Source organism: Pongo pygmaeus, chromosome 3 (assembly GCF_028885625.2).
Source record: "Pongo pygmaeus isolate AG05252 chromosome 3, NHGRI_mPonPyg2-v2.0_pri, whole genome shotgun sequence".
Lineage (NCBI taxonomy): Eukaryota > Metazoa > Chordata > Mammalia > Primates > Hominidae > Pongo > Pongo pygmaeus.
In genome coordinates, this window is record NC_072376.2 from 152,371,797 (window position 1) to 152,398,451 (window position 26,655).

The following is a 26,655-nucleotide window of genomic DNA, read 5'->3' on the forward strand; positions in this document are numbered from 1 at the left end:
TTCTAATACTTCTGCTTTGCAATTTTTTAGATTTGGCTCTTTAAACATTCAAATTTTTATATACGTTGTCAGGTGGAGGGTGGCTTTCCACCTCCCTTCCTCCCCAAAATAGACTGCTATTTCCTCAGTAATATTTATTGAATAGGTTTTTGTATTCCTCACTGATTTCAAATGCTACCTTTATCATAATAAATTCTGAAAAAAATAATGTAGTAGGTCATAGGCATGGTTTCTTGGTCTAACTATATTAAAGTATGATTAAAACTACATAGTATTGACATCAGTACACAGATAGGTTTCTGTTGTTATGATCCGTTTTTCTCAATCTAATACTGTGTCTTTAGGGTTTTCGTGTTTTTGCAGATTTTTGCTTATGCATACATGGTAGAATTAGCTTGTCTTCTGGAAAGTTTCTGATACTAGGTTAAATCATTTTTCAGTTGATTTTTGAAAATTTTCTATGTAGGCCATTATGTTAATCTGTAAATGGCAGTAGTTTTATTTCTTTCAATATTTATACCTTTCCCCCTTATGTCTTCTGGTATGGTTAGAGTTGCTAAAACAGTAGTGATTAGTAGGAACGAAAGTGTACTTGCTGCCTTTTTTTCTATAGAGGTAGTACTAATAATGCTGCATGATAAAGTTCAATATTTATTTATTTATTTTTGAGATGGAGTTTTGCTCTTTTCACCCAGGCTAGAGTGCAATGGTACAATCTTGGCTCACTGCAACCTCTGCCTCCTGGTATCAAGCAATTGTCCTGCCTCAGCCTCCTGAGTAGCTGGGATTACAGGCACCCGCCACCACTTCTGGCTAATTTTTGTATTTTTAGTAGAGATGGGGTTTCTCCATGTTGGTCGGGCTGGTCTCGAACTCCTGACCTCAGGTGATCCACCTGCCTTGGCCTCCCAAAGTGCTGGGATTACAGGTGTGAGCCACCACGTGCGGCCTACATTTGTCTTTTTAATCATCTGGAGTTTAGTATAGCATAGAAGAAGCCTAGACTTTGGAGTCCAAGTGAAGTAGGTTTACATCCTTGCTCTGCCTTTTACCATGACTCTGAGTTATTTTCCTCTGAAACCTCAGTTTTCTCATAGATAAAATAATATTATACTCTAATTCATGAGGTTGTTGAGGATATCAAATGAAATACAATGTATGGGGTATGGGCTGGGTGCAGTGGCACACACCTGTAATCCCAGCACTTTTGGAGGCCAAGGCAGGTGGATCATTTGAGTCCAGGAGTCCGAGACCAGCCTGGGCAACATGGTGAAACTCTGTCTCTACAAATACAAAAAAAACCCCAACCAACCAAACAAAACAGGCATGGTGGTGAGCACCTGTAGTTCTAGCTACTCAGGAGGCAGGAGTGGAAGGATCATTTGAACCCTGGAAGTCAGAGCTGCAGTGAACCATGTTCGCCACTACACTCCAGCCTGGACGACAGAGTGAGACCGTGTTTCAAAGAAAAAAAGAAAGAGAGAAAAAATATAAGGTATGCATTATATCTGTCATGCAGCAAGGCTACAAGTGGTAGCATTTATTTTACCAGTTGTTAAAATGGTCAGTGCTTATGTTGCCATCCATTTATAGTTTTGTGTTTCCAGAATGTAATTTTTTGGTCTCTATTAGAATTTTTTTTTTTTTTGCGTTTTGTTTTTAGTATTAAGGGATTCTTCACTAGGAAAAAGATAAACAATGCATTTGTTTTCGTTGGCTTTATGTTATCTATTGCTGCATCATAAATTAATCCCTAAATTTAGCAGCTTAAAATAACCCTTTTTTTGGGTCAGGAATTCAGAAGTGTCTAAGTGACTCTGACTCAAGGTCTCTTAGGAAGTTGTAGTTGAGATTTTGGATGGGCCTGCCATCATTGGAAGGCTTGGCTAGGACTGAAGGGATCCATTTCCTAGATGGCTTACTCAACCTGGCTGTTGGCATGAGACCTTAGTTCTTAGTCTCTCCGTAGAGTTTCTAAAGTTTCTGAAGACATGGTAGCTAATTATGACAGAGAAAGGAAGAAGCTGCAACACCTTTTTAATGTTCTGTTCTCCTGACATCACACCATTACTTCCTTCACATTCTAATTGGTCAGAAAAGAGTCACCAAGCACAACCTACATTTGAGGGGAGGAGAATTGAAGAATTTGTAGACATGATTTTAACTGTCGTGGTCTGCATTTTGGTTACAAATTATTTACATTATCATTTTTGGGTTTTTTTTTTTTTTTAATTTTTGAGACAGGGTCTCACTCTGTCTTCCAGGCTGGAGTGCAGAGACTCAGTCATAGCTCATTGCAGCCTCAAACTCCTGGGCTCAGCCAGTCCCCCAACCTCAGCCTGCCATGTAGGTAGGACTACAGGCACATGCCACCATGCCCAACTAATTTAAAAATTCTTTGTAGAGGTGGGGTCTTGCTGTGTTGCCCAGGCTGTTTTCAAAGTCCTGAGCTGAAGTGATCCTCTTGCCTCGGCCTCCCAAAGTGCTGTTACAGGCATGAGCCATCATGCTCAGCTTACATTATTCTTATATGCAAAATATAGTTAACCATTTCAAGGCCTTCAGAAGTCTATCCCATTGTAACATTAGCTTAAAGTTCAGAATCTTGTCATGTAAATCAGGTACAGGTGCTGGAGCAGCTCCTTGAGTATAGTTTTTTATTTTTAACCTTAAGTGTGGCTTTTCAATTATAGTTCTTTTAATATGAAATCCTGTTAACTAAAATTACAAGTTATTTGTCAACTACACACCCAATATAAAATGAGACAGGCATAGGACGACCACTGTAGACATTATTAGGAGACACACAGGAGTTACCACATCCATCCTCAAGTCCAGTGGGGCATGGCTTAGTAGTTCTTTGATGAGGACCCAAGACTGGAATAATTTTCTGTGGCTGTTGGCCCTGCCCTCTGAGTTCCTGGTTCCACTTTCTGAATTATCCTTTTTTTCTTTTGGAAGTTAACGGTTGTTTGCAACTGAGTAGTTTTTCAGTATTCTGGCCAGTAAAATGTTGAGAGTCTAAAGACCTCTTTTCATTTTGTGCTGTCGTTCTTTTCCTTCCAGATTTACTATTTCTGCCCATAAAATAAACATCATGAATCTTTTGTGAGTCTTATTGGAATCCACATATACCTTGAGCTTCTATGGAGGGGAGAACACCCTCAAATTCTTAGAAGTTTTATTGTTTGAGAGAATCTGTGAGTCATACTCTTAAATTTTTTAGAGAGCCTTTCTTCAGACTAAATAGTGAGGCACCACCATATTCTGAGTAACTAAAGATTGTAATGCCAAGCCCTTTGCCTTCCCTCTTGACATATTTTTTGATCTTTGCCCAGCAAGCCATTTCTGGAGAGACTGAGAGTTTTCAAAACCATCAAGCCCCTGTCTCTTTTCTTTAGTTTCTTTGTCCTCTTGCATTTTTCATGGGCACTTTGCCTGAAAATCCCTTCAGTTAGTTAGCTCACTGAGTTCATTTGACACATTTTATAACACTGTTGCTAAACTTTCTGCTACTCTGTGGCTATAACATATCCTTCACTTCATTTTAAGGGCTCACCTGCAGCCTCCTCAAAGTCTAGACTTCTATGAATATAGTCCAAGGCTCTTCAAACTTCCACTAAAGCCCTACTCAAAGTATGTCCACCTTTTGCAACTCCCTGGCTCCAAAGTTACTCCCACATTTTAGGGTTTTGTTACAGCAGTATGTCATGTCCAGGTACCAAAATCTATGTTGTTTATCTATTGCTGCAAAACAAATTACTCAAAAACATAGCAGCTTTAAATAGCAACCATTTATTATCTGACGGTTACTATGTGTCAAGAATTCAGAAGTCACTTAGCTGTATGTTTCTGAAGACTCTGGGTCTCTCAGGCAGCTGAAGTCAAGATGTTGGCTAGGCACGGTGGTTCGTGCCTGTAATCCTAATGCTTTGGGAAACTGAGGTGGGTGGGTTGCTTGAGTCTAGGAGTTCGAGACCAGCTTCGTCAACATAGTGAGACCTTGTCTCTATTTATATTTTAAAATTAAAAAAGAAAGTTGCCAGCTGGAGCATCTGAAGGATCGACTTGGCTTGGAGGATCTCCTTCCATGATGGCTTACTCTCATGGCCAGAGGCATCAGTTCTTGGCCACACATTGGTCTTTCCACAAGATTGATTGAGTTTCCTCATAATATAGGAGCTGGCTTCCTCTGAATGATCCAAGAGAAAGCAAGGAGGAACCTATAGTCCATTTATGTCCTAATATTAATGTTACATACCTTGGTGTATAGTACATGTTACTCCTTACACATGAGTCACTAAATATAGCCCACGTTTAAGGTGGGGAGGGGGTCTGCCTTTTTAAAGGAAGAATTTGTGGGCATATTTTGAAATCACCACAGTGGTAGTGTATTTTGGAATGACTTTTTTCATTTCTCTATATTAACAGATGTTATCCAAATAAATACTGGATGAGCCTTTAGCTTTCAAATTTGTTCCTTGAAATCAAAACAATATAAATATTTCACTATATTGTAGCATATTTGTCAGTGATTTCCAGTCTTTTGAGACAGTCAATAGTTTATACTTCTAGGGATATTGTTAATTTTCAATATTAAATTTTTAATTTACTATAGAGTTATTCATTTATTCTGTTAACAAATATTTGAGTGTTGTCTGTATGTTTCGGCATGCTGCTAGGCCCTGAAAATAAAAAGGTTACAGATTAGACAGGATCTCCTTTACCAAAGAGCTCATAGCTTAAAAGAGAGACAGCTGTATAAACAAACTATTGTGACAAGCAAAATATATTAGCCATAGTGGCAGCACAGACAGAATGAATAATTTTTTGGCCAGGATAGAGAAGGCATAACTAAGCGAGCATAGTCCTCTGAAGCCATAGAGATATGCAACAGCTTGTTATATTCATAGATTGCAAATAGTTTAATATTGCTGTTTAACTTGTATGTTTTGCTGTGATCATTTGTTTACATGCATATCCCATATGGTTTCAAGAAAGTTTTCTGAAGTGATTCCATTGTTTGCTATCTGATATTGAACCATTAAAAGGCTACGTACTGCTGGGCGCGGTGACTCGCGCCTGTAATCCCAGCACTTTGGGAGGCCGAGGCAGGCGGATCAGGCGGTCAGGAGTTTGAGACCAGCCTGACCAACATGGTGAAACCCCATCTCTACTAAAAATACAAAAATCAGCTGGGCGTGGTGGCGCATGCCTGTGGTCCCAGCTACTTGGGAGGCTGAGGCAGGAGAATTGCTTGAACCTGGGAGGCAGAGGTTGCAGTAAGCCGAGATCATGCCACTGCACTCCAGCATGGGTGACAGAGTGAGACTCCGTCTCAAAAAAAAAGGCTGCGTACATATAGGGATATTTACATCCATACCATGCAACATTTTTTTAAATTTGTTTTTTGAGACAGAGTTTCGCTCTTGTTTCCTAGGCTGGAGTGCCGTGGTGTGATCTTGGTTCACTGCAACCTCTGCCTCCTGGGTTCAAGCAATTATGCTACCTCAGCCTCCTGAGTAGCAGGGATTACAGGTGTGCACCACCACGCCCAACTAATTTTTGTATTTTTAGTAGAGACAGGGTTTCACCATTTTGACCAGGCTGGTCTCGAACTCCTGACCTCAGGTCATCTGCCCACCTCGGCCTCCCAAAGTGCTGGGATTACAGGCATGAGACACCATGCCCAGCCTCGTGCAATATTTTTTAATGGGAGTTTGGTAGTATCAAATAATACTTAAAATTACTAATCTGATTAACATGCTTGTTATTAATTAACTTATTGCCTGCAGCAAACATGTCTGACAAAGAGCTAAAGAAGCTACGTAATAAACAAAGAAGAGCTCAAAAGAAAGCCCAGATAGAAGAAGAGAAAAAAAATGCAGAAAAAGAAAAGCAGCAGAGAAATCAGAAAAAGAAGAAGGATGATGATGATGAGGAGATTGGAGGTCCAAAAGAAGAACTTATTCCAGAGAAACTGGCCAAGGTACTTAATAATAGTGTTTAGCACAATTGAGTGACATTTTATGACCAGCTGTTGTCATTTTTATACTGTCTTATTTGACCAATGTGATTATAGGTTTTAGAGCCAAAAATTATTTTATTTTTTAGTATTCTTTCTTCAATATTTTGTTTCTGATCGTGTTTCGTGTTTAAAACTTGAAATAACGATCCTGTTCCAAAGTCATGTAGTATAGTATGGTGGAAAAAAATTTGACTTTTGAGTCATTTTGATCTGGGTCCAGATATTAGCTCTTATATTTTCACTGTGTGCCCTTGGACACTTTGTCTAACCTCTCTGATGGTTTTCTCATCTATAAAATGGAACTAAGAAAATCCTTATTTAGGACTGGAGAAAATACATATGTAAAGCATCTAGTGTCTGTTACAGTGGTAACATGCAAGTTTTTATGTCTAGGCTAAATTGAGTTTGTTATAAACTGAGGACTATACGTGTATCTCCCACTTACCTCTGTTGTCAGTTTACATTATTTCTTTTCTAGCCTAAGGCTGTAAATATTTTCTCTAGGCCAAAATCTGACCTGCTGGTTTTAACCATTAAGCTGAAACCAAGATACTCATTGTCACATGAACCATTTTGATTAATAACATTCCTTTGTCCTTTCTTTTGACCCTAGACATCTTCCTGCTTTGTATGAAAATAATTGCATAATTTGTAATGTTAAAGCAATATAGTAAGCAATCGCCCCAGACTTTAATTTTAGCCTCACTAGTAAGGAAAAGCTCAAAATCATTTCCCTGACTGCTTTATAACCAAGGAAAATTATAATGCCAAACAAATAGAGTTGGAGAATATGTTTAGAATTCTGTCCACCAGAGCAGGTGGACAGTAATATCACATAGACATAGTAATATTGCTATGAGAAATATAGCCATGTGACTATAGTTCCAACTGCGTAGGAGGCTGAGGTGGGAGGATCACTTGAATCTAGGAGTTTGAGGCTGTAGTACACTGTGATCATGCTTGTGAATAGCCATTGTACTCCAGCCTGGGAGACATACAAGACTCTGTCTCTTAAAAAAAGAAAAATAGCACACACACACACACACACACACACACACATAGCAAGACTCTGTCTCTTAAAAAAAGAAAAATAGCACACACACACACACACACACACACACACATAGCAAGACTCTGTCTCTTAAAAAAAGAAAAATAGCACACACACACACACACACACACACACACACACACACACACACAAAATATAGAAAAATCCAGTTGGATTCTACAGGATTTATTGACATCTTCTTACAAATAATTGTATACCTGCTAGGAACAAACCCAATACCTTTTTATTGTTGGGAATTTATTGGAAGACTACACAGGGAAGCAAGAAAGCACAGAAAATGGACCTTTCAGGCCTCAGAGAATTTCAGTCATTCAGGGCATAGAACTTAAACTTTAGACCTTCCATCTTTATGCCCCCACTTTCTTTATTACTACTACTTTTACCACCTTCACTGCCTGCCTGCTGCCATCATCACTTTGTCTACTTATTTTTCTCTTTATCCCATGACTTTCCTTAATGACATTTTTCATTATAACTCTTCATGTTTTCATGTATTTCTTTTTTTGTTGTTTGAGGCGGTGTCTCACTCTGTCGCCCAGGCTGGGGTGCAGTGGTGTGATTTCGGCTCACTGCACGCTCCGCCTCCCAGGTTCACGCCATTCTCCTGCCTCAGCCTCCCAAGTAGCTGGGACTGCAGGCGCCCGCCACCACGCCTGGCTAATTTTTTTGTATTTTTAGTAAAGACGGAGTTTCACTGTGTTAGCCAGGATGGTCTCTATCTCCTGACCTCGTGATCCTCCCGCCTCGGCCTCCCAAAGTGCTGGGATTATGGGCGTGAGCCACTGCGCCTGGCCCATGTATTTCTTAAGGAGAGGATCTCTTGATTATTTAGTTACTGTTTAATAAAGAGTACACCTATAGAGCAGAATTCTTGTACTAGGTTTCCTTAAAGACTGTTAGGTTTTCCTTGTGTCCAGGGTGTCATAATTGCCTTCAAGCCAGGTAACAACCTGTGGTCTAATTATTTGTAGCCAGGATTGTAGAGTCTGAGAACAAAGTAATGGCTACAAATAGTGCTTCTGACTGCTTTGTTTGGAAGAAGCTTAGTGCAAGGTACCCTTTTTCATGGGCTGCTCCTCAGTACATATTATTCTTACCTGTTAGGTACATAAGACCTTTTTCTTCCTCAGCTAACTTCCTCCAAGATGCCCCTGTCTAAAAGCATTTATACTTACCAAGATCTCCAAATGTGGTGACAACATCAAATTATACCAAGCCATCATAATTAGGAGTAGCTTTGTAGGTTATTTTAAAAGCCGCCTGCCAAGTCTGGTTCTGCAGTATATAGTATCTCCCCCGCCCCTCAACCCCCCCTTTTTTTGGTGATCCTGTATTTCAGCTTTCTTCTATGTGGTATGTGGTAAATGGCAAATTTAGTGTCACCAGTTCAGGATAATATTCAGTCATGTGTCATTTAACAGGGATACATTCTGACAAATGCATGCTTGGGTGATTTTGTCGCTTTTTGTTTTGTTTTTTTTGTTTTCTTTTGAGACAGGGTCTTGCTCTGTCACCCAGGCTAGAGTGCAGTGGCATGATCTTGGCTCACTGCAGCCTCTGCCTCCTGGCCTCAAGTGATCCTCTCACCTCAGCCTCCAGAGTAGCTGGCACTACAGGTGCCCACCACCACGCCTGGCTAATTTATTTTTATTTTTATGGCAATGGGATTCTACCATGTTGCCCAGGCTGGTTTCAAACTCTTGGGCTCAAGGGATCCACCCACCTCAGTCTCCCAAAGTGCTGGGATTACAGGTGTGAGCTACCACACCTGGCTTGGGTGATTTTATTGTTGTGCAAACATCATAGAGTGTATGTACATAAACCTAGATGGTAAAGTCTACTACACACTTAGGCTATATGGTATAGCTGATTGCTTCTAGGCTACAAACCTGTATAGCATGTTACTATACTGAATACTATAGGCAATTGTGATACATGGTAAGTAGTTGTGTTTCTAAAATGCCCTAAAAATAGGGCATTATAATCTCATGGGACCACTTACGCAGTTCATTGTTGACCAAAACATCGTTATGTAGCACATGACTATATAAAATAAAATCAAAACATTATTAAATTAGCAGTAATTCCAGTAAAGAAGGAGAAAAGGAAAATGGGAATTAGTAAGGTTAGTATTCAGTCAACTTGAGTATAAATCTCAGGTCTTGGCAGAAGCTATATCACTTGTTTCTCCAACTTACCATGAGGCATTAGTTGGTATTTATGAATTCCCTTTTGTACCACTCATCCTATCTTCCTCCTTGCCTTCACTCAGCATTTTGTTTGTTTGCTTTTTTTTTTTGAGACGGAATCTCACTCTGTCACCCAGGCTGGAGTGCAGTAGCGTGATCTCAGCTCACTGCAACACTCCGCCTCCCAGGTTCAAGCGATTCTCCTGCCTCAGCTTCCCCAGTAGCTGGGATTACAGGCACATACCACCACACCCACTATTTGTTTTGTTTGGTATTTTTAGTAGAGATGGCATTTCACCATGTTGGCCAGGCTGGTCTTGAACTCCTGACTTGAAGTGATATGCCTACCTCAGCCTCCCAAAGTGCTGGGATTACAGGTGTGAGCCACCGCGCCCAGCTTAGCATTTTTTTTCCTGTTGTATATATACTTTTCCTTCCAAAGGCTATGATTCCTTAGTACGGTAGTCTTTCTTTAAAAAGTTGAATCATTTTAAACTTTTTGTTGCTGTGCTGGGAGTTGCTATGCTAGAGAGATATACTCCTTTACAACATATCTTAATATGAGGATTAGATTTCAAGTCAGTTTATAAATTTAAAAATTGCATATGATTAAAATTGCCCTTGGAAGTGTCTTAAATTGCCCATTAAGTGCAGTGCAGTCTCACCTAAGTGAATTCAACTTTTCATGACTGGATGTACTTTTTTCTTTAAGGGAGACAAAGAATAATATGCATAATGATGGTTAATTCTATCCAGTATTTCCCTCAGTGAACACTGGACCCCAACTGAGTATGAGATGGGAGGCATGACTGTCACAGTCCATTTTGGTTCTTGTTTGCTTATCTTGGTGTGAACATCTTGCTGTGGTGATTGTCAATTTGGTATTGAAAACATGGTTTTCATACACGTAATACAAAGTATTTATATTTTTATATCTGCCTGTCTTCAGCTTAAAGGATTTTCAAGGGATATTTTGATTTTTTTTCCTGAAATACTGATTTTAGACTTGCATTTCTGATTACATGCTTCCATGTATATATAAAACCTTGTTCTGCACGATGTATGAGTAAATATAGAGTGTAGTTAGATTTCTTGTGGTTATCTACGTATATTTAAACACTTAGATTTACCCTGACAAAGTCTTACCTATGAGAAGTAAACAGAGACTGAGACTACATATCGGAATATCAAACCCAACCCAGATCTCCTTTGGGGGAATATGTTCTTGTTTATTAAAGTTGGAGACAGAATTACCTCTCTCCAAGTTCAAGTACTTGATTTAACTAAATATAAATACTTGTATTGATTCACCTGCCCTATAGTCCTTGTTTCCCTTTGTAATAGCAGCCATATCTCTCTGATAGTAAATTACCCTGGTCAGTACACTGACCCTCATTTCAGTCTGTACCCTAGAGGCATGAAAGGCGTGATACAGCTAGGCGGCAGGTTTGGTTTCCAGTTCTCTGCCTTTCTCTGATACAAATATTTCTCCCATTGTACCAGAAATTCCTATATAGTAGAATATGGAGTCATGGGAGCAAGAAGTAAAATATGTACAAATATGTGGGGAAGTCGTACCTATGAGGGCCTTTATTTTCTCCTCTATCTCTTGGTTCCTGAATCCACAGTTATTAGAGTGGCAGAGCCATATATTAATTTCTGGTTCTGGTTTAGAACATGTATCCTTCAAAAGAAAACATTCTGGCACTGGAGCTGGGCTTTTAATGGGTTATTTTTTTGTCATGTAAGGCCTTCTGCTTTGTACACTAGGACATGGTGAATCCCATAGAATTCACTTCACTGCTTTTCTTTTTTTTTTTTTTTTTTTAATGCAGTGAAACAATTTTCTTGCCCAGAAGCTGTTTTGGTGAAATCACAATTACTTATACTAACAGAGGCACGTTGACCAGATGTGGCAAATTCATTTTCCATTAGGGTAAATTGTTACTGCCTGTGTGATGAGAGAAAGCAAATATAGAATCCAGATGTTTAGTGCCTTTCTGATAAATATGGTGGTGGTCTCCATCCCTACCTGAGATAAGACAGGGAATAGTCTTGTCTTAATATTCAGTCCAGGAGTAGAATAGTAGCACAATTGCATTATACCTGCCTAGTAATGATTGCGAGTATATAATTACTATGACATTTATGTAATTAATAAAAATCAGTAGGAACACAGTTCTATAAATGTTAATATTTTAAAATGCCACCTCGCCATTAATATGTCATTTGAATAAATATGAATTCCTGTAGAATTTATAGAACAAAGCAAGACACAATGGATAGTGTAGTATTTTGAATAGCTTGATTATACTTCACTTTGTTTGAATTAGAAAGAACATTCACTCATTCTGTCATGGTCTCTGTAGTCTCCTTTGTACTTCTCCTGTCCTAGTTCACATCTCTTCTTTCTTCCCTTGGCTATCTGACCTGTTTCTCTTTCTGTCTTTCTTTCGTTCTATTTTATCTACTTCCTTCTTTTTGGATAGTTTCTATCCAGCAATAATAAAGTATCTAGGGTTAAAAATCAGTTAAGAATTCTAGAATTCAAAATCCCCTTTGTTTAGGTTATAGGAGGTTAAAATATGACAGTGTTTTTCTGGGTGACTGGTAAGTGATTTTATTTTTTAAAAATAAAAATTTTTAGTAGAATAAAATCACATTCCCCAAGAACCTTACTTTCATTTGTATAATATCTTTTATTTTTGTTAGGTTGAAACTCCATTGGAAGAAGCTATTAAATTTTTAACACCGTTGAAGAACTTGGTGAAGAACAAGATAGAGACTCATCTTTTTGCCTTTGAGATTTACTTTAGGAAAGGTAGGCAATTAGGGTACAGTGGCCTTGATAAAACTGATCACTGTATTTCTTAGGTATAGTCACCCAACTCTGATAGCCTTACCACTGTACGATTATTTAGCAAATGCCAACGCAGCTTTCTCACAGAAATGCCTGCTATGAACAGAATGTGTAGGGAGATATAATGATACGATCACTTCTTTTAGGATATTAGAATCAATGATAGATGTACATACATAACTAGGATTCAGGTCAGATGTAATTACCATGTATATGGTTCAAAGAATTGATGATCATGTGGATAAAATTAGTTAATACACAGAGCTTAGACCTAGTACCTGGTATATAGTAAGCATTAAATAAATGTTAGCTATGATTAGCTGTTGTTATAAATAGAAGATAAAATTTTGGGCCTGGATCTTGAAGGTTAGATTATATTTCTAAAGGAAAAGATACATAGAAGGCAAGAGTATCTGTTAAGAAAGCACAGGAGTGTGTAAATAATGTTGAGGTTGTCTGAATTGCCTGGAGCAGATAAAAGATGAACGAAGGGTCTTGGTTTCCAGGTTTAGAATGCTTAGAATATATATGTAGTAGATAATAAGACTTTAGAGTACTGAGTTAATATTTTCCAAGTGGTTAATTGAAAAAAGAGTTCGTCACAAAGGTGATGCATATTAAAGGAAAGAGAAACTGTTTAATAAAATCAAAGAGAAGGTTGTTGCTCTAAACAGTATACCTACTAAAGGAAATTGAATAACATGGTACTTCTCTATATGAGTATCCATTTAAAAAGTCATGTTTGGCCGGGCACAGTGGCTCATGCCTGTAATCCCAGCACTTTGGGAGGCCGAGGCAGGCGGATCACCTGAGGTCGGGAGTTTGACACCAGTCTGACCAACATGGAGAAACCCCGTCTCTACTAAAACAAAAAATCAGCTGGGTGTGGTGGCGCATGCCTGTAATCCCAGCTACTTGGGAGGCTGAGGCAGGAGAATTGCTTGAACCTGGGAGGCAGAGGTTGTGGTGAGCCTAGATCACGCCATTGCACTCCAGCCTGGGCAACAAGAATGAAACTCCTGTCCTTTGTAGGGACATGGATGAAATTGGAAATCATCATTCTCAGTAAACTATCGCAAGGACAAAAAACCAAACACCGCATATTCTCACTCATAGATGGGAATTGAACAGTGAGAACAGATGGACACAGGAAGGGGAACATCACACTCTGGGGACTGTTGTGGGGTGAGGGGAGGGGGAAGGGATAGCATTAGGAGATATACCTAATGCTAAATGACGAGTTAATGGGTGCAGCACACCAGCATGGCACATGTATACATATGTAACTAACCTGCACATTGTGTACATGTACCCTAAAACTTAAAGTATAATAATAATTTTAAAAAAAAAAGGTCATGTTTATCAAAAGTAAATGATGTTGGGGAAAAGTTGCTGTATTATATTATTCCAAAATAGGATACAGAACTACCTATAAATTGAAATTTTATTAATATATTTACATAGGTATATAATATAGAAGTGGCTGGAAAGAAATAGATCAAAAGATAACAGATTGTCTCTTGATAGATTTTGAGTGATTAAAATATTTACTGTATTTTCTACTTCCCACAATTATTATAACGTGGAAAATAAGTTTAATAAATAGTCCAATAATTTTCAACCTTAACAGTTAATACAACTCCCACTTTTAAAAAATTCTTAAATGGAACCCCAAAGTATAAAATTCAAAAGCTGCTCTGCTTAAAGTAGGGAAGGGCAATCTAAAGCTCCATTCAGTTGGCTTCTTGGCTGTGTCCTAACCTCTAAAGGACCTCAGCATTTGGAATCCACTGCAGCTGTGCGAAATTGGTAATGACAAAGGCATGGCAGTATTTTTGGCTTTTTTAGTATTGGGGACAAGGGAAAGAGCATTAGGAGAAGAGACTGGGGTTTTGAACTTTGATATTGGGGAAATGGTAACAAATTAGGAAAGTCTTATCAAAGAGGTGGTTATAGATAAAACTTGGAAGTGGACTGAGTATTCAAGTGCAAATTTCCATTTAACAGGTGGAGATACTACTGAATATTGGGAAATACAGGGAATGGGAGTGGGGATAGCATAGGGAAAGATCAGAGAATGACTGAAAAGATAACCTTGGTAACTATTCTACCTTTAGAGGAGAAAGGAGTCACAGATTGACAGGAGAAGAACAGTCAAACAGAAGGGAAGCTGTTTCACATGTCACAAACTAAAAGAATACCTTCAAATATACACAATGAAATTTTCTAAGTAGTGGGAAAGGTTGCTTTATTTTGAAATAAAGGAGGTTAGGAAATGAAGCCACTTCAAATTTTCTTTGCTTATATGTCATTAGTTTAAATATTGCTAAATGCCACCTAAATTTTCTACATTTCACAAAACGTTTTTTCTTAATGTTATGTGAAAAATATCAACTAATGTTGCTAAATTTGAGGAAAATCATTTGCCTCAATCATATGTTTGTGGTTCTGATGTGATCGACTCTAAATTTACTTTTTCTATTTGTGAAGTCTTGGCCCTCCAAAGGAGATCTCTTACCCAATGACCAAAATATATCTTACTTTCTCTTTTTATAGAAAAGTTTCTTTTGATGCTACAATCAGTAAAGAGGGCATTTGCTATTGATTCTAGTCATCCCTGGCTTCATGAGTGTATGATCCGTCTCTTTAATACTGGTATGTTTTTGTTTTCCATTACTTAAGTATTTGATACAGTGGTTGATGGTGACGGTATAAGTGGTCTGTACAAGTTTATCATAAACCAAATGATTTTAAAGCTGTCACATATTAAATTAGCTAAGGAAAAAGCAGGGCTTTTTTCTTTATGATGAAGGTTTTTATTTTAAGGATACAAGTATTACCTGATTTTGACATAGAATTATTCAGTCCAGATATTTGAGAATCATCTTTGTTTCTGTTTCTAAAAAGTTACATGTAAGTTGAAATTTTGAACCATATTTTGTTATGTAAAACTTCTTAGTAAATTGTTTTAAAATTGAAGAATCTCTTTGAAATTGACTGTTTTCTCCTTATTTATCTGTATTGTAGATCTGAATTTGCATGAGTTACGTTTTCTTAGCACAATTCGAGTCATAAAATTTTTTGTTACTTTAAAACAATTATCTGTGTCTTCAAATATTTTGACAATCAGATCAGTTTTGTATTAGTTTTAATGTAAAGTAGAACTACAGAATTTTAGACCCTGAAAGGTAGAATGTTACAGTAATTGTCTCATTTCATAGTGGGAAAAATCTGAGACCTTAAAAGATGACTTATTCTAGGTAACATAGATAGAAACTTAGTAATGCAACAGTGACTAGAGCCCACATCTTCATATTGTTCTTTCTACTGTAAGAACTGTAAATTTATAATAAAGTACTCCTGTAGTCAGGTTGTATTGTTGTTTGGATTTTTAAGTGACTGGTGGGGGAGAAATAGAATCTTTAACAGAATAATCTATAGAATTTGGAAATAATATTAACTATCTCATTGCCAACTCCATACATTTAAAACTGAGGAAATTAAATCAGGCATCCCAATCACCAAAAAAATGCTAAATTGTCCCAATTGAGAACATCATTTTGGCCGGGTGCAGTGGCTCACACCTGTAATCCCAGCATTTCGGGAGGCCGAGGCGGGCGGATCACTTGAGGTCAGGAGTTCGAGACCAGCCTGGCTAACATAGCGAACCCCCGTCTCTACCAAAAAATACAAAAATTAGCCGGCCATGGTGGCACACGCCTGTAGTCCCAGCTATTCAGGAGGATGAGGCAGGAGAATTGCTTGAACCTGCGAGGTGGAGGTTGCAGTGAGCCAAAATCACGCCACAGCACTCCAGCCTGGGCAACAGAGTGAGACTCCGTCTCAAAAAAAAAACAACAACATCGTTTTGACTTTCAAGAAAGATTAGACTTAAATTATACTTAATGCTTGTCCAAAAAATAATTTGTGTTACAAAAACTGAATTGTAGAAGTGTTTTTCCTCAATTTTTAAAAATTATGAAAATAATATAACCATATTATAGAAAGTAAAGGAGAGAATTGCTGTATTTAGTAGTTTGTTTCTCTTTAGTTTTTTTTGGGGGGGGGTGAGTATGAAAAATAACTTTGCAATCATGGGTCAGAAAATTAAGGATAGAAATAATAATTTTAATTTATTCTCAGTTAAGATGGAGTATATGTAAAGTATTTTCAAAATGAAGTATTTTCAAAAATAACACACACTGTTATATACTTTATACATATTTTCCTGAAAGGTAGTAAAATAACCTAAATACTTTTGAGTTGGATAATTCCTTTTGAAATGCAAATTAAAAGTGACATATTTAAATGTATTTGCTTATAATCAGTATGTAGATTGATTAACATGAGTGTTTTCTTTCAGCAGTTGGTTTCAGAAAATTAAAATACACATGGGCTTAGAATGATTAATAATTAGTTAGAATTACTGAGTATCTATACTGGCTATACCCATTGCTTTTTGTGTTCAGCTGAAATCGTCATCACTTTACAAAGTGATCTAATTTTGACTGACTTTAGGCAATGAAATTAGGTTGTGATTATTTGCATTGGTAAAGATCTGTCTCTTAAAAAGCCTTTAAGAAGTTGGGTAGACTGCTTCATTGCCTTTATTGAAAACAGGTGTACTATAAAGGCATATGTGAAAATACAGATATCCAAATAGTGGCATCTTTGTTATACCCCAATGGTTTCTTTAACTAAAATATTTGGTACTTAAAAAAATATTTAATTTAGAAGTAATTTTTCAGGAATACGTTTGTCATGTTAAGATACACTGTTGTAACTGCTTCTTTACAAAGAAACCCTTACAGACACCTTTCTGGAGAGTATGGAGGAAAACAGTGCCTCCATACCTATTTCATCAGTTGAGGAAGCTTTGCTGAGTGAACGTGGATTTTAGCATGGTTACTGGCACCCTCCAAATCTCTAGAATATGTTGTTACACTAACAATGTTATTACTAAATGCTGCATGCTGTTATTTACCATATAGGAGCACTGTCTTTTTCTTATTATGAGGATGATATATTTAATACCCTTTTAAAGTTTTTTATGATTTTAAATTTTAAAGTTGTAGGACTTAAAACAATTACATTTCTGGTCAGTGCTAAGTAAAAGATAGGTGCTTATATATTCTATTTGTCTTATTATTTTCTTAAATGTTTATATTCTCCTAACTGCTTTTAAAATTAGCACTATTTGGCTGCCTTGATCTACAGTGAAACTTAGGTCTTTTTCCTCTCCCATTTGCACAAACTCATTTTTCTTTTATCTGCAGAGATGTTTTTTATACTTATGTATGTCTCCTCCAATCTTCTTTAATAATCTAATTTGTTGTTTATTAAACCTTGTTTAATACTTACTGAATTACTAAATTTTTTATTTTTTTAAGCTTTGTTTAATTTTCTCATTTATTTTGCCGTTTTGAGTTGTAATCACTGACTAGGTTGTACTATAACCTAGTAGTGAACAGTCATTACCTCACACAAAATAAGAACATTTTCTACCCGAATTATTAACAATGCCAGCTAGCCTGAGAACCCTGCGCAATCCCTTTTGCTAAGAATCAGCCACCTTTTCATTGTGTGTTGTAACCATTGGTGCTTGCTTAATTTATTCATTCTGTTAATAAGCTAATAGCATGAACCAAACATTCCAGTTTAAGATGTCAAAGGACCCAAATCAAAAGCCCCTTAGAAAAGGTTTTATTCCCCTTCTCGCTCATCAGTTATTACTTTTCCTTGATTCTCAAGACTTATTACTCTTTCGTGGAAGGTAATTGAGTTAGTAGGGGATTTGCTACTTTCCTGAGGCCTTGATGTTTTTTGTCAGTTTTATCACATTCAAAGGCTTTTTAGAGTTTTTCTCCCCTGCCCACTAGTCTTTAGCAATGGACATCTGATAATCTGTGACATTTGACGTTGCTCCTTTTCTTAAGGGTACACATAAAATTTCATTACACAGAATTCCATAGGACATTCTGGGTTTTACTGCAGTAGAATTTTTTTATCCTTTTTGTAATTGATATTTTCCTGGAAGTTAACAATTCTAGTTTTCTGGAACTGTAATTTCCAGGAAAATATCCAGAAAAGTTTAGGAGAAAACTAGTAGGCCTCAAACTTTTTGGAATCAGCTATTAGTGAAGTTATTTGCTTCAATTTTGGTAGAGTTGTTTTTAGCAGTTTTAATTTTTCTGGGAGATTGTTTAATCTGATTAAAACAAGTTAAAAAAAATAATGAAAATCATAAAAACCCCTTGCCTACCCCTCTCTTCATCAACTATGATACAAACTATGCACATACTTTCTACACATAAAGTATCCTGAAAGCATTTCAGGCAAACCAGCAAGGCCTATGTAAATAATTTTTATTGTACAGAAGATACATTCTTTTTGAGATAATTAATGTTCATTGCAGTTGGCTGTAACTTATTTTAATAACTTTTTTCCTGTTCCCTCTCTATTCCTGCTTCTCCACTGAAAAACAAGTATTGATAAATTGCCAAAACCAAGTTGAAAGTACAGCCATAATAGAGGTTAAGCTAAAGTATTTCACTATAGCTCATTTACTTGAACCACCCAGTTTTATAGAATAGAAGAAATGCTATTTAACCAACAAAGAGCATGTCAGTGAATTATTCAGCTAATAATTATGTATAGAATATTTCACTTAGAAAATGTTTCCTACTGAGTTCATTATGTTTTTTAAACTTAGATTAATGATCCATTAGCAGGATAGTGGGTCATTACCAGCACTCAAAAACCCAAAATAAAAATAGAATAGTGTAGAAAAGATCAGCATATGTTGCACACAGTAAGTGTTCTGTGAAACTTTTGCTTCACATAAGTTATGGATATGGAATATGTATTTGTCGCAGTACAAATACCTGATTAAAGTGAAAATTTGAAAGCCATCACCATAGTTCCCAGCCATAAGGAAAATCTACTTAATGTTTTCACACTATGATAAAAATAGTAACTATGATTTATTGACTCCCTATTACACAATTAGCACTTTTACACGGTAGCTTTTCCTTACTGTAAATCTTTTAGATTAGATATCACCCCAGTTTTATAGATCAAGAAATAGGTTCAGAGAGGTTATGACTTATCCAAGCTGGGATCCATACCCAAGTCTAACTGGCTTCAAAGCTCCAGACTCTCTTTATACCAAAATGATAATGAAACAAAGTGTAACTTGGATTCAATCCAGAAGAATCATCTCTAAATCCCAAGGCCTGGGAATATGATGACAACAGTGCATTCATTCATTCATTTATTTATTTTGAGACAGAGTCTCACTCTGTCACCCAGGCTGGAATGCAGTGGCATGATCTTGGCTCACTGCAACCTCCGCCTCCCAGGTTCAAGCTGTTCTCCTGCCTCAGCCTCCTGAGTAGCTGGGACCACAGGCACACACCACCATGCCAGGCTAATTTTTTTATTTTTAGTAGAGACGGGGTTTCGCCATGTTGGCCAGGTTGGTCTCGAACTCCTGACCTCAAGTGATCCACCCGCCTTGGCCTCCCAAAGTGCTGGGATTACAGGCGTGAGCCACCGTGCCCAGCCTATTTATTAATAGGAAAATGCTTTGGTGGTCCTTGGGAGTTTATTATACAGTGATAGCTCAATTTACATAGTTTCTGAAATAAAGGTCAATGACATCAACCATGTTTTGTTTTGTTTTTAATTGAAACATGTGCTTTACTTGGGTATAGAGGAAGATAGGGAGGGTGAGGAAAATTTCTTGTCTTCAGCACTACATAGTTGCTGTGATACTATTTATCAGGTGGGTACTCTCAAGTTGCTGCTTTGCAGACCTTAAGGTTGAGGGGGGCAGCTCTAGGGGTTTAGAAGGCTGTGAAACTACATGTTTTGTCATCTCCTTTGCTTACAGTTCCTTTCTGGAAATGAATCTTGTGTTAATAAAATTATTTGAATGCCTTTAGAACATTAGATTGTTCTGCTGACATACATTCTTTTAAATGTGTATTGCTGGGCATGATGGCTCGTGCCTGTAATCCCAACACTTTGGGAGGCCAAGGCAAACAGATCTCTTGAGCCCAGGAGTTGGAGACCAGCCTGGGCAACATGGCGAAACCCTGTCTCTACAAAAAAATAGAAAAATTAGCTGGACGTGGTAGCTTGCACCTGTGGTCCCAGCTTCTCAGGAGGCTGAGGTGGGCGGATCACTGAAGCCTGGGAGGTTGAGGCTGCAGTGAGCCATGATTGCGCCACTGCACTCCAGCTTGGGTGGCAGTAAAACTTTGTCTGTCTCAATCAATCAGTCAATTTATATAGGTAAGCTCTTCTTGCAAATGTTAAATTATCAGTAGGTTTTATCTTGTCTTTGTATATAATTGCCGTGTTTCATTGGCCTCATTATTAGGTAATTTAACTCCTATAGGCCGGGTGTGGTGGTGCACACCTGAAGTCCCAGCTACCTGGGGGGCTGAAGTGGGAGGATTGCATGAGCCTGGAAGGTTGAGGCTACAGTGAGCCATGGTTGTGCCACTGTACTCCAGCCTGGGTGATAGCGCAAGACCCTGTCTCAAACACAAACAAAAATAAACTTTTATAAACTTTATCAGAGTATTCAACTGCTAAGATTTTATTTTTAATTTATTCAGCAGTGTGTGAAAGTAAAGATTTATCTGATACAGTTAGAACAGTATTAAAACAAGAAATGCATCGTCTTTTTGGAGCAACGAATCCAAAGAATTTTAATGAAACTTTTCTGAAAAGGAATTCTGATTCATTGCCACACAGATTATCAGGTAATCACTTTATTTTATCCTTAGCCTTCTAAAACAACTTCAGTAATTTTAATGAATCAACAATAATATAAGGTACACGTTTTTAGAATGGAAGAGGCAGTGTGTATATGTTACATTGTGATCCTATGAAAACAGGCAGCTTAAATAAGCTTCCTAAGCTGGGCACAGTGGCACATACCGGTAGTCCCAGCTACTCAGGAGGCTGAGGCAGAAGGATCACTTGAGCCCAGGAGTTTGAGACCAGGCTGGGCAACATAATGATACCCTGTTTCAAATCAAAACAAAAACAAACATATATATATATATATATATATATATATATATATATATATGCACTTCCTATACATTTTTTAATTTCTTACGGCAAAATAATCACTACAAATCAAGGTCAGTGGTCTCTTCTGGTTCAGCATTGGCATTACAAAGAAGCAGGTGTAACTGAACTTAAATGTATATCATAAGATGAAGGTAGAGCTTTCTTTTATTTCTTTTTTCATCATTGGGCTCTTAAAATTCACTCAGATAGGACCATCCTCTTCCATTTCTCATTCTTATGTAGGTATCAGAGTTGACAATGCTAAACACCTGAAATTATCTTCACAGTTTGTGAGAAATCTAAGTCAAGGGTCTGTGCCAATGAGCCAAAATCTGACCTTTATGGGACCATGTGGGTAGTACTTTTCAAATACTTGGCTTAAGCCCAGCAGCTTTGTATACCTTTGTGGAATCCTGAATTCAGCATTTTGGCTCACACTGTCGAGATAGGATAGTTCCTCAACCTCCAAATTATTCTGCTTATTTCAGAAAGAAGACTGTCATGGTCCTACCACAAAAATACAAGTATTATTAGAATGCTTGTGTTTCTTCATAGTCTCCTTTACTGTGCATGTGTTGCATATACATTCTATTGGGTAGATATACATGGTATACCTCTATCGTTCTCTTTCTTTGGATGTTTAAGCTAATCCCCTTAGAATTATTATTTTTTGAATAACAGTGTCTCAAGTAGCTGTTCCCATTCTTCTAATAAAGTGCCACACCCTCTGTGCACATATATCTTGTTTGCCTTTTATATTTAAATAAGTAGAGGATAAGATGTTGGTTTTACCTTGAAATAAATTTCCCATTTCCCTCTCATTTAGCTGCCAAAATGGTATATTATTTAGATCCTTCTAGTCAGAAGCGAGCTATAGAGTTGGCAACAACACTTGATGAATCTCTCACTAACAGAAACCTCCAGGTAAAGAGTTTTTCATAATCTCTCTGTAAGAATACTGAACTACTTTTTTCACCAAGAGAAATAATTGGGTATTTATACACACTGTTTTTTAAATCATTATGAATCTGGGTCAGAAACAACTTATCTTAAAATTTATTTAGGCTGCTTGGCATTCAGTAACTAGTTTCACATCTGTAGCTTGGAATAACTTTTTAAGAAATATGTTTTAATAAAATCATATACATTCCATCGTCATTTTTGGATTTCACCTCATATCTCTGCATTTCTGAGCAAGCAGTGGTCTCAGTGAAGATTGTAACATGTCTAAAATGTATTTCGGCTAGGCATTTTGGTTCATGGCCTGTAATCCCAGCACTTTGGTAGGCCAAAGTGGGCAGATCACTTGAGCTCATGAGTTCGAGACAAGCCAGGGCAACATAGTGAGACCCCATCTCTTAAAAGAAAAAAAAAAATCAGTCAGATGTGGTGGCACTGTATTCCCAGCTACTTGGGGGACTGAGATTTGAGGATCACTTGAGCCTGAAAGGTTGGAGCTGCAGTGAGCTGTGATTGTGTCGCTGTACTCCAGTATGGACAACAGGGCAAGACCGTGTCTCAAAATAAAGAAAGATGTATTTACTAGGGGCTAAATAAAAATACTTATTTTGTAACTTGTAATACAATATGAGATTAAGTTAAATAAAAGTTAATATGGGTGTATTGTAAAATACTGTAGTTTAAACTAGAAACAAATGGATAGCTACCTCATCTTATAATTTGCCAGATAAACATGTAATGCTGAAAGACAGTTATTAATAAATATATTCATTTAATAGCAAATGAAGGCAGTATCTTTAAGAAAGAAAAATTAGACTTGTTAGTTGTACCATTTAGATTAGAACCTGGATTTAAAGTTCTAATGTATGTCCTTTGTAACCTGGATTTAAGTTGCTTTGTAACCTGGCAAAGTTTGTAGGGATTTTTGTATCTGGAAACTAAGTAGCTTTTCTAAGTGAAAATATTAAGAAAGCAAACATGAGAAATGCAAATCAACATGAATCAACAAAAAAGATAAGAAGCAGACTTACTTAGGGGTTTGGTTGAAAGAATTATTCATTTTCATGAACTAATTTTTCTTGCAAATAGTCACTTCATGTTTGAGACGCTCTTTTCTGCTTAGTTATTGGATGTGCCTTAGGATGCTCTTTAATTTGAACACAAGGTTGAATACAGTGTTTGAGTTTGCTGGCTGGCTCTAAGCTTTCAAAAATATTAAAAGGCATATGTGCAGTAATTGATATTGGCATTGTAAATCTAGATGTTTATACCCAGGGCCAGGCTAGGCTGAGGTAACATTGCTGTCTAAGGTCATACACTTGCTGAGAGTGAGTGGCTTTTTAAATATAGCACTCCGTATCACTTGCTTGCCTCACCATAGTCCCATTCCTGTTTCTACAGTCATCCCTGTTTAGCCTTTTGTATAAATCCTGCAATTCTGGAGAAATGGTTAAATTAGGCCTTGAAGAACATTCTAATAGAATGTATATGCAGGAGTAAATAGCTAAATATGTATATTTATTTCTTATTTTAGAAATCTCTTGCTGTTGAAATGTCTAATAAATTCACAGTAAGAACCTTTTTTTGACCAGTTATATAACATGACTTTTTTTCTTTCCTTAGACATGTATGGAGGTATTGGAAACCTTGTATGATGGTAGCCTAGGAGACTGTAAAGAAGCTGCTGAAATTTATAGAGCAAATTGTCATAAGCTTTTCCCTTATGCTTTGGCTTTCATGCCTCCTGGATATGAAGAGGATATGAAGATCACAGTTAATGGAGATAGTTCTGCAGAAGCTGAAGAACTGGCCAATGAAATTTGAACATCACTAAACAAGCAAATGGAATGACTTTGGACCATATCTAGTATATAATATTTTTGTCACGCACCTGCTGCATTGCTCTAACTTAACACAGAATGAGAGGAGTAAATGTTCTTGCCTTCAAATAGTGTTTTACGTTTTTTATCCTGCTGAAAAAGTATATATAAAATATCTAACATTACAGGATAGAGGTTCAGTTTCTTAAAAAATTAAAGCTGCTAAAATTGAGTGGTTAAAAAAGATACCTTATCCTATTCCTACCCACCCACCCATGTTTTTAAACTAATTTATATAAAATCTGGAGGCTGTTACAGCTAACAAAGCAGGTGTGTGGCAGAAATATTACTTTAAATTTGTCTTGTGAGATTTTACTATATCTCAGACAGCATAAATGCTGTTTTAGCACTGGATTCTTTCACTGAGCACAAAGAGTTGTTGGGGCTTTAGCATCTGACTGATTTTGTTACGGGGTTGATTCTGACCATAGGAAGTATGCAATGTGAATCACTATTTACAGAGAAACCTACAACAGATGCTTGATGTTGTAGAAACTGGGACATATAGATACCAAGCAAAATTATAAGAAACCTATAAGGTGTTCAATACGCTTGTGTTTCCAAAATTCACTGTACATGATCAGTTTGGTGTTCTTGTACCACAGTTTTTAACTGAAGGAACCAGTTGTAACAGTCTCAATTTTAACTAAAACTTGAAGAACTAAAACAACAATGCAAACCTTTCAGCATTGTTTGGCCAAACTTGTTAAAACTGTAATGCAAGAACCAAATGCACTGTGATGTGGCACCAACTAATTAGCAAGCATGAATTTTTCACCCAAGAGTGAAAAAAGGAAAATCTACCATGGCTTGAAGTTAAAGAGCAGAACTCCTGACTACCATTCTATGACAGATCAAAAGACTAATAGTTAAAAACCTCAGCAGGCCTTGTTCACGATATGCAGAAAAAAAAGTGCTGCAGTTTAGATACCTCTGGAATTTTTCCACAGTGTCACAGGTTTGTAATACTTGAAGCCCTACATTTCTAAGAATATATTTCTTGCTCAGTTGTTTCAGGCAAGCCCAAGACTTTGTAATTTTTAAAGGGCCCAAGATTTTTTTTTTTTTTTCAAATAACAGACCAGCTTCTTTTTCTTGCAGTTACAGATGTAATTTCCTTTTTGTTGTCAAACATAAGGTACCAAATATGATGCAATAAATTGTTTTGAAAAACAGTTGTGTGAATATTTCAACTAATCTGTGTTGGGCTTCTGTGAAATACACAGGTGGAAACAGAGGTGCAAGCCAGAGGCAATGTAATATGCTGTAAGGCTAGTGCAGATGGGAGCTTTTTAGAAGGGGCTAAGTGCTGGTGTCAGGGAAATTCCATAATGAAGTAGAATGCTGCTCCTGCATTAAGATTTCATTGAGGGCAAGGCTGGTGGCAGGTACTATGAATGTAATTCATAATTTAAAAGGAAAACTAAAAACTATTTTGATTGGGAAAATGAGCCTTAATTTGTTAAACCTATACACTGAGAACTAGCCTCAGGCTTAATATTCTCATTGCATTTGCAAGATCTGAGCAAATGAGATTAAGTAAAACAAATCAATTGTATATATAATTGACCTTTTTGTGGAACATGTAGTTTATAGAAAGTATACTCTAAAGGGAATTTGCCGAAGACCTTTTACTGATTGAACAGTTGTGCTACAATCAACCTTTCATAGTACATGACCTGCATTCCACATCCCAGTCTAACAGTTTAGTAGTGATATAAAGAGAAGAACAAACCGAACTCCAGTGCTTTGTTATGTTTTATTAACTGGCCCTGTCTCAGGAACATCTTAACAGATGGCAAAAAAACAAAAACTTTTTTTCAACTCCTATGAGTGGCAACTGAAGTTCTTATTGTTGGGAGAGAACACTAGTCCTACCTCTGCCACTAATGAGGTGTTTGGAGGAGGTACCAGCCATATAATAGGGGGTGTATGTGTGAATTTTGTTTAAACTCTACTGTATATTGAAATGAAATTCATTTATTTGTCTTGACAATGTTCAAATGATGTAGATTGTCTTAGAATGAATATTCATAAGTACTCAGAACTCTTAAGATGCAGATGCCACCTGTGAGGAGCTAAATTCCTAATGTGTATTGTATTCCAACCCAATTTTACTGGAACTATTGAATAAATCTTTTATTTTCTTTCAGGTTTACTTGATAGTGGATACATTGGTGTCAGAGGACCTTGACTGGGTTCATTTTATGTCCAGACATCACCCCTGAAACACTGTACTGTACAATCTTGCTCTGAGTAGTATCAACTGGATCGTCTCATATTTGCCTCATTCATCCTATTAATTTCAAATGATACTGTGGGGGAAAAACAGGGTTAGAAAAACAAGTGGAAAAAAATGGAGTGATGTTGTAATCTAAACAAGTGCCTTATGTTTATTGCTAAGAACTGGTGTTACCAACCCTTTTGAGAAGAAAGGGTCTCTTGACCTGTATTAACATAGGAAGTAAAATTCTTTTTGTTTTTCTTTATATTCAGCTACTCTTGTCATTTCTCGTTGAAAAACTAAAATCTGACTAGGTTAGTTTACTCAGCTTTAATTAGATAGTTGAGTCATA

General features: G+C 37.0%; 1 protein-coding gene across 2 annotated transcripts in view; it reads left to right on the top strand.

Moving 5' to 3' along the window:
• Window positions 1-26,237, top strand: part of NAA15 (N-alpha-acetyltransferase 15, NatA auxiliary subunit) — an 85,566-nt gene extending 59,329 nt beyond the window's left edge. The window contains exons 15-20 of one of the 2 annotated variants that reach the window (XM_054486742.2): window positions 5,796-5,989; window positions 12,002-12,110; window positions 14,706-14,804; window positions 20,777-20,923; window positions 22,066-22,163; window positions 23,823-26,237. In XM_054486742.2, the coding sequence (XP_054342717.1) occupies window positions 5,796-5,989; window positions 12,002-12,110; window positions 14,706-14,804; window positions 20,777-20,923; window positions 22,066-22,163; window positions 23,823-24,023 (848 nt within the window). In that variant the 3' untranslated portion in view covers window positions 24,024-26,237. The remainder of the gene's footprint in view (window positions 1-5,795; window positions 5,990-12,001; window positions 12,111-14,705; window positions 14,805-20,776; window positions 20,924-22,065; window positions 22,164-23,822) is intronic. The other variant, XM_054486744.2, reaches the window with a different exon arrangement.
• The last annotated feature ends 418 nt before the right edge of the window (window positions 26,238-26,655 follow it).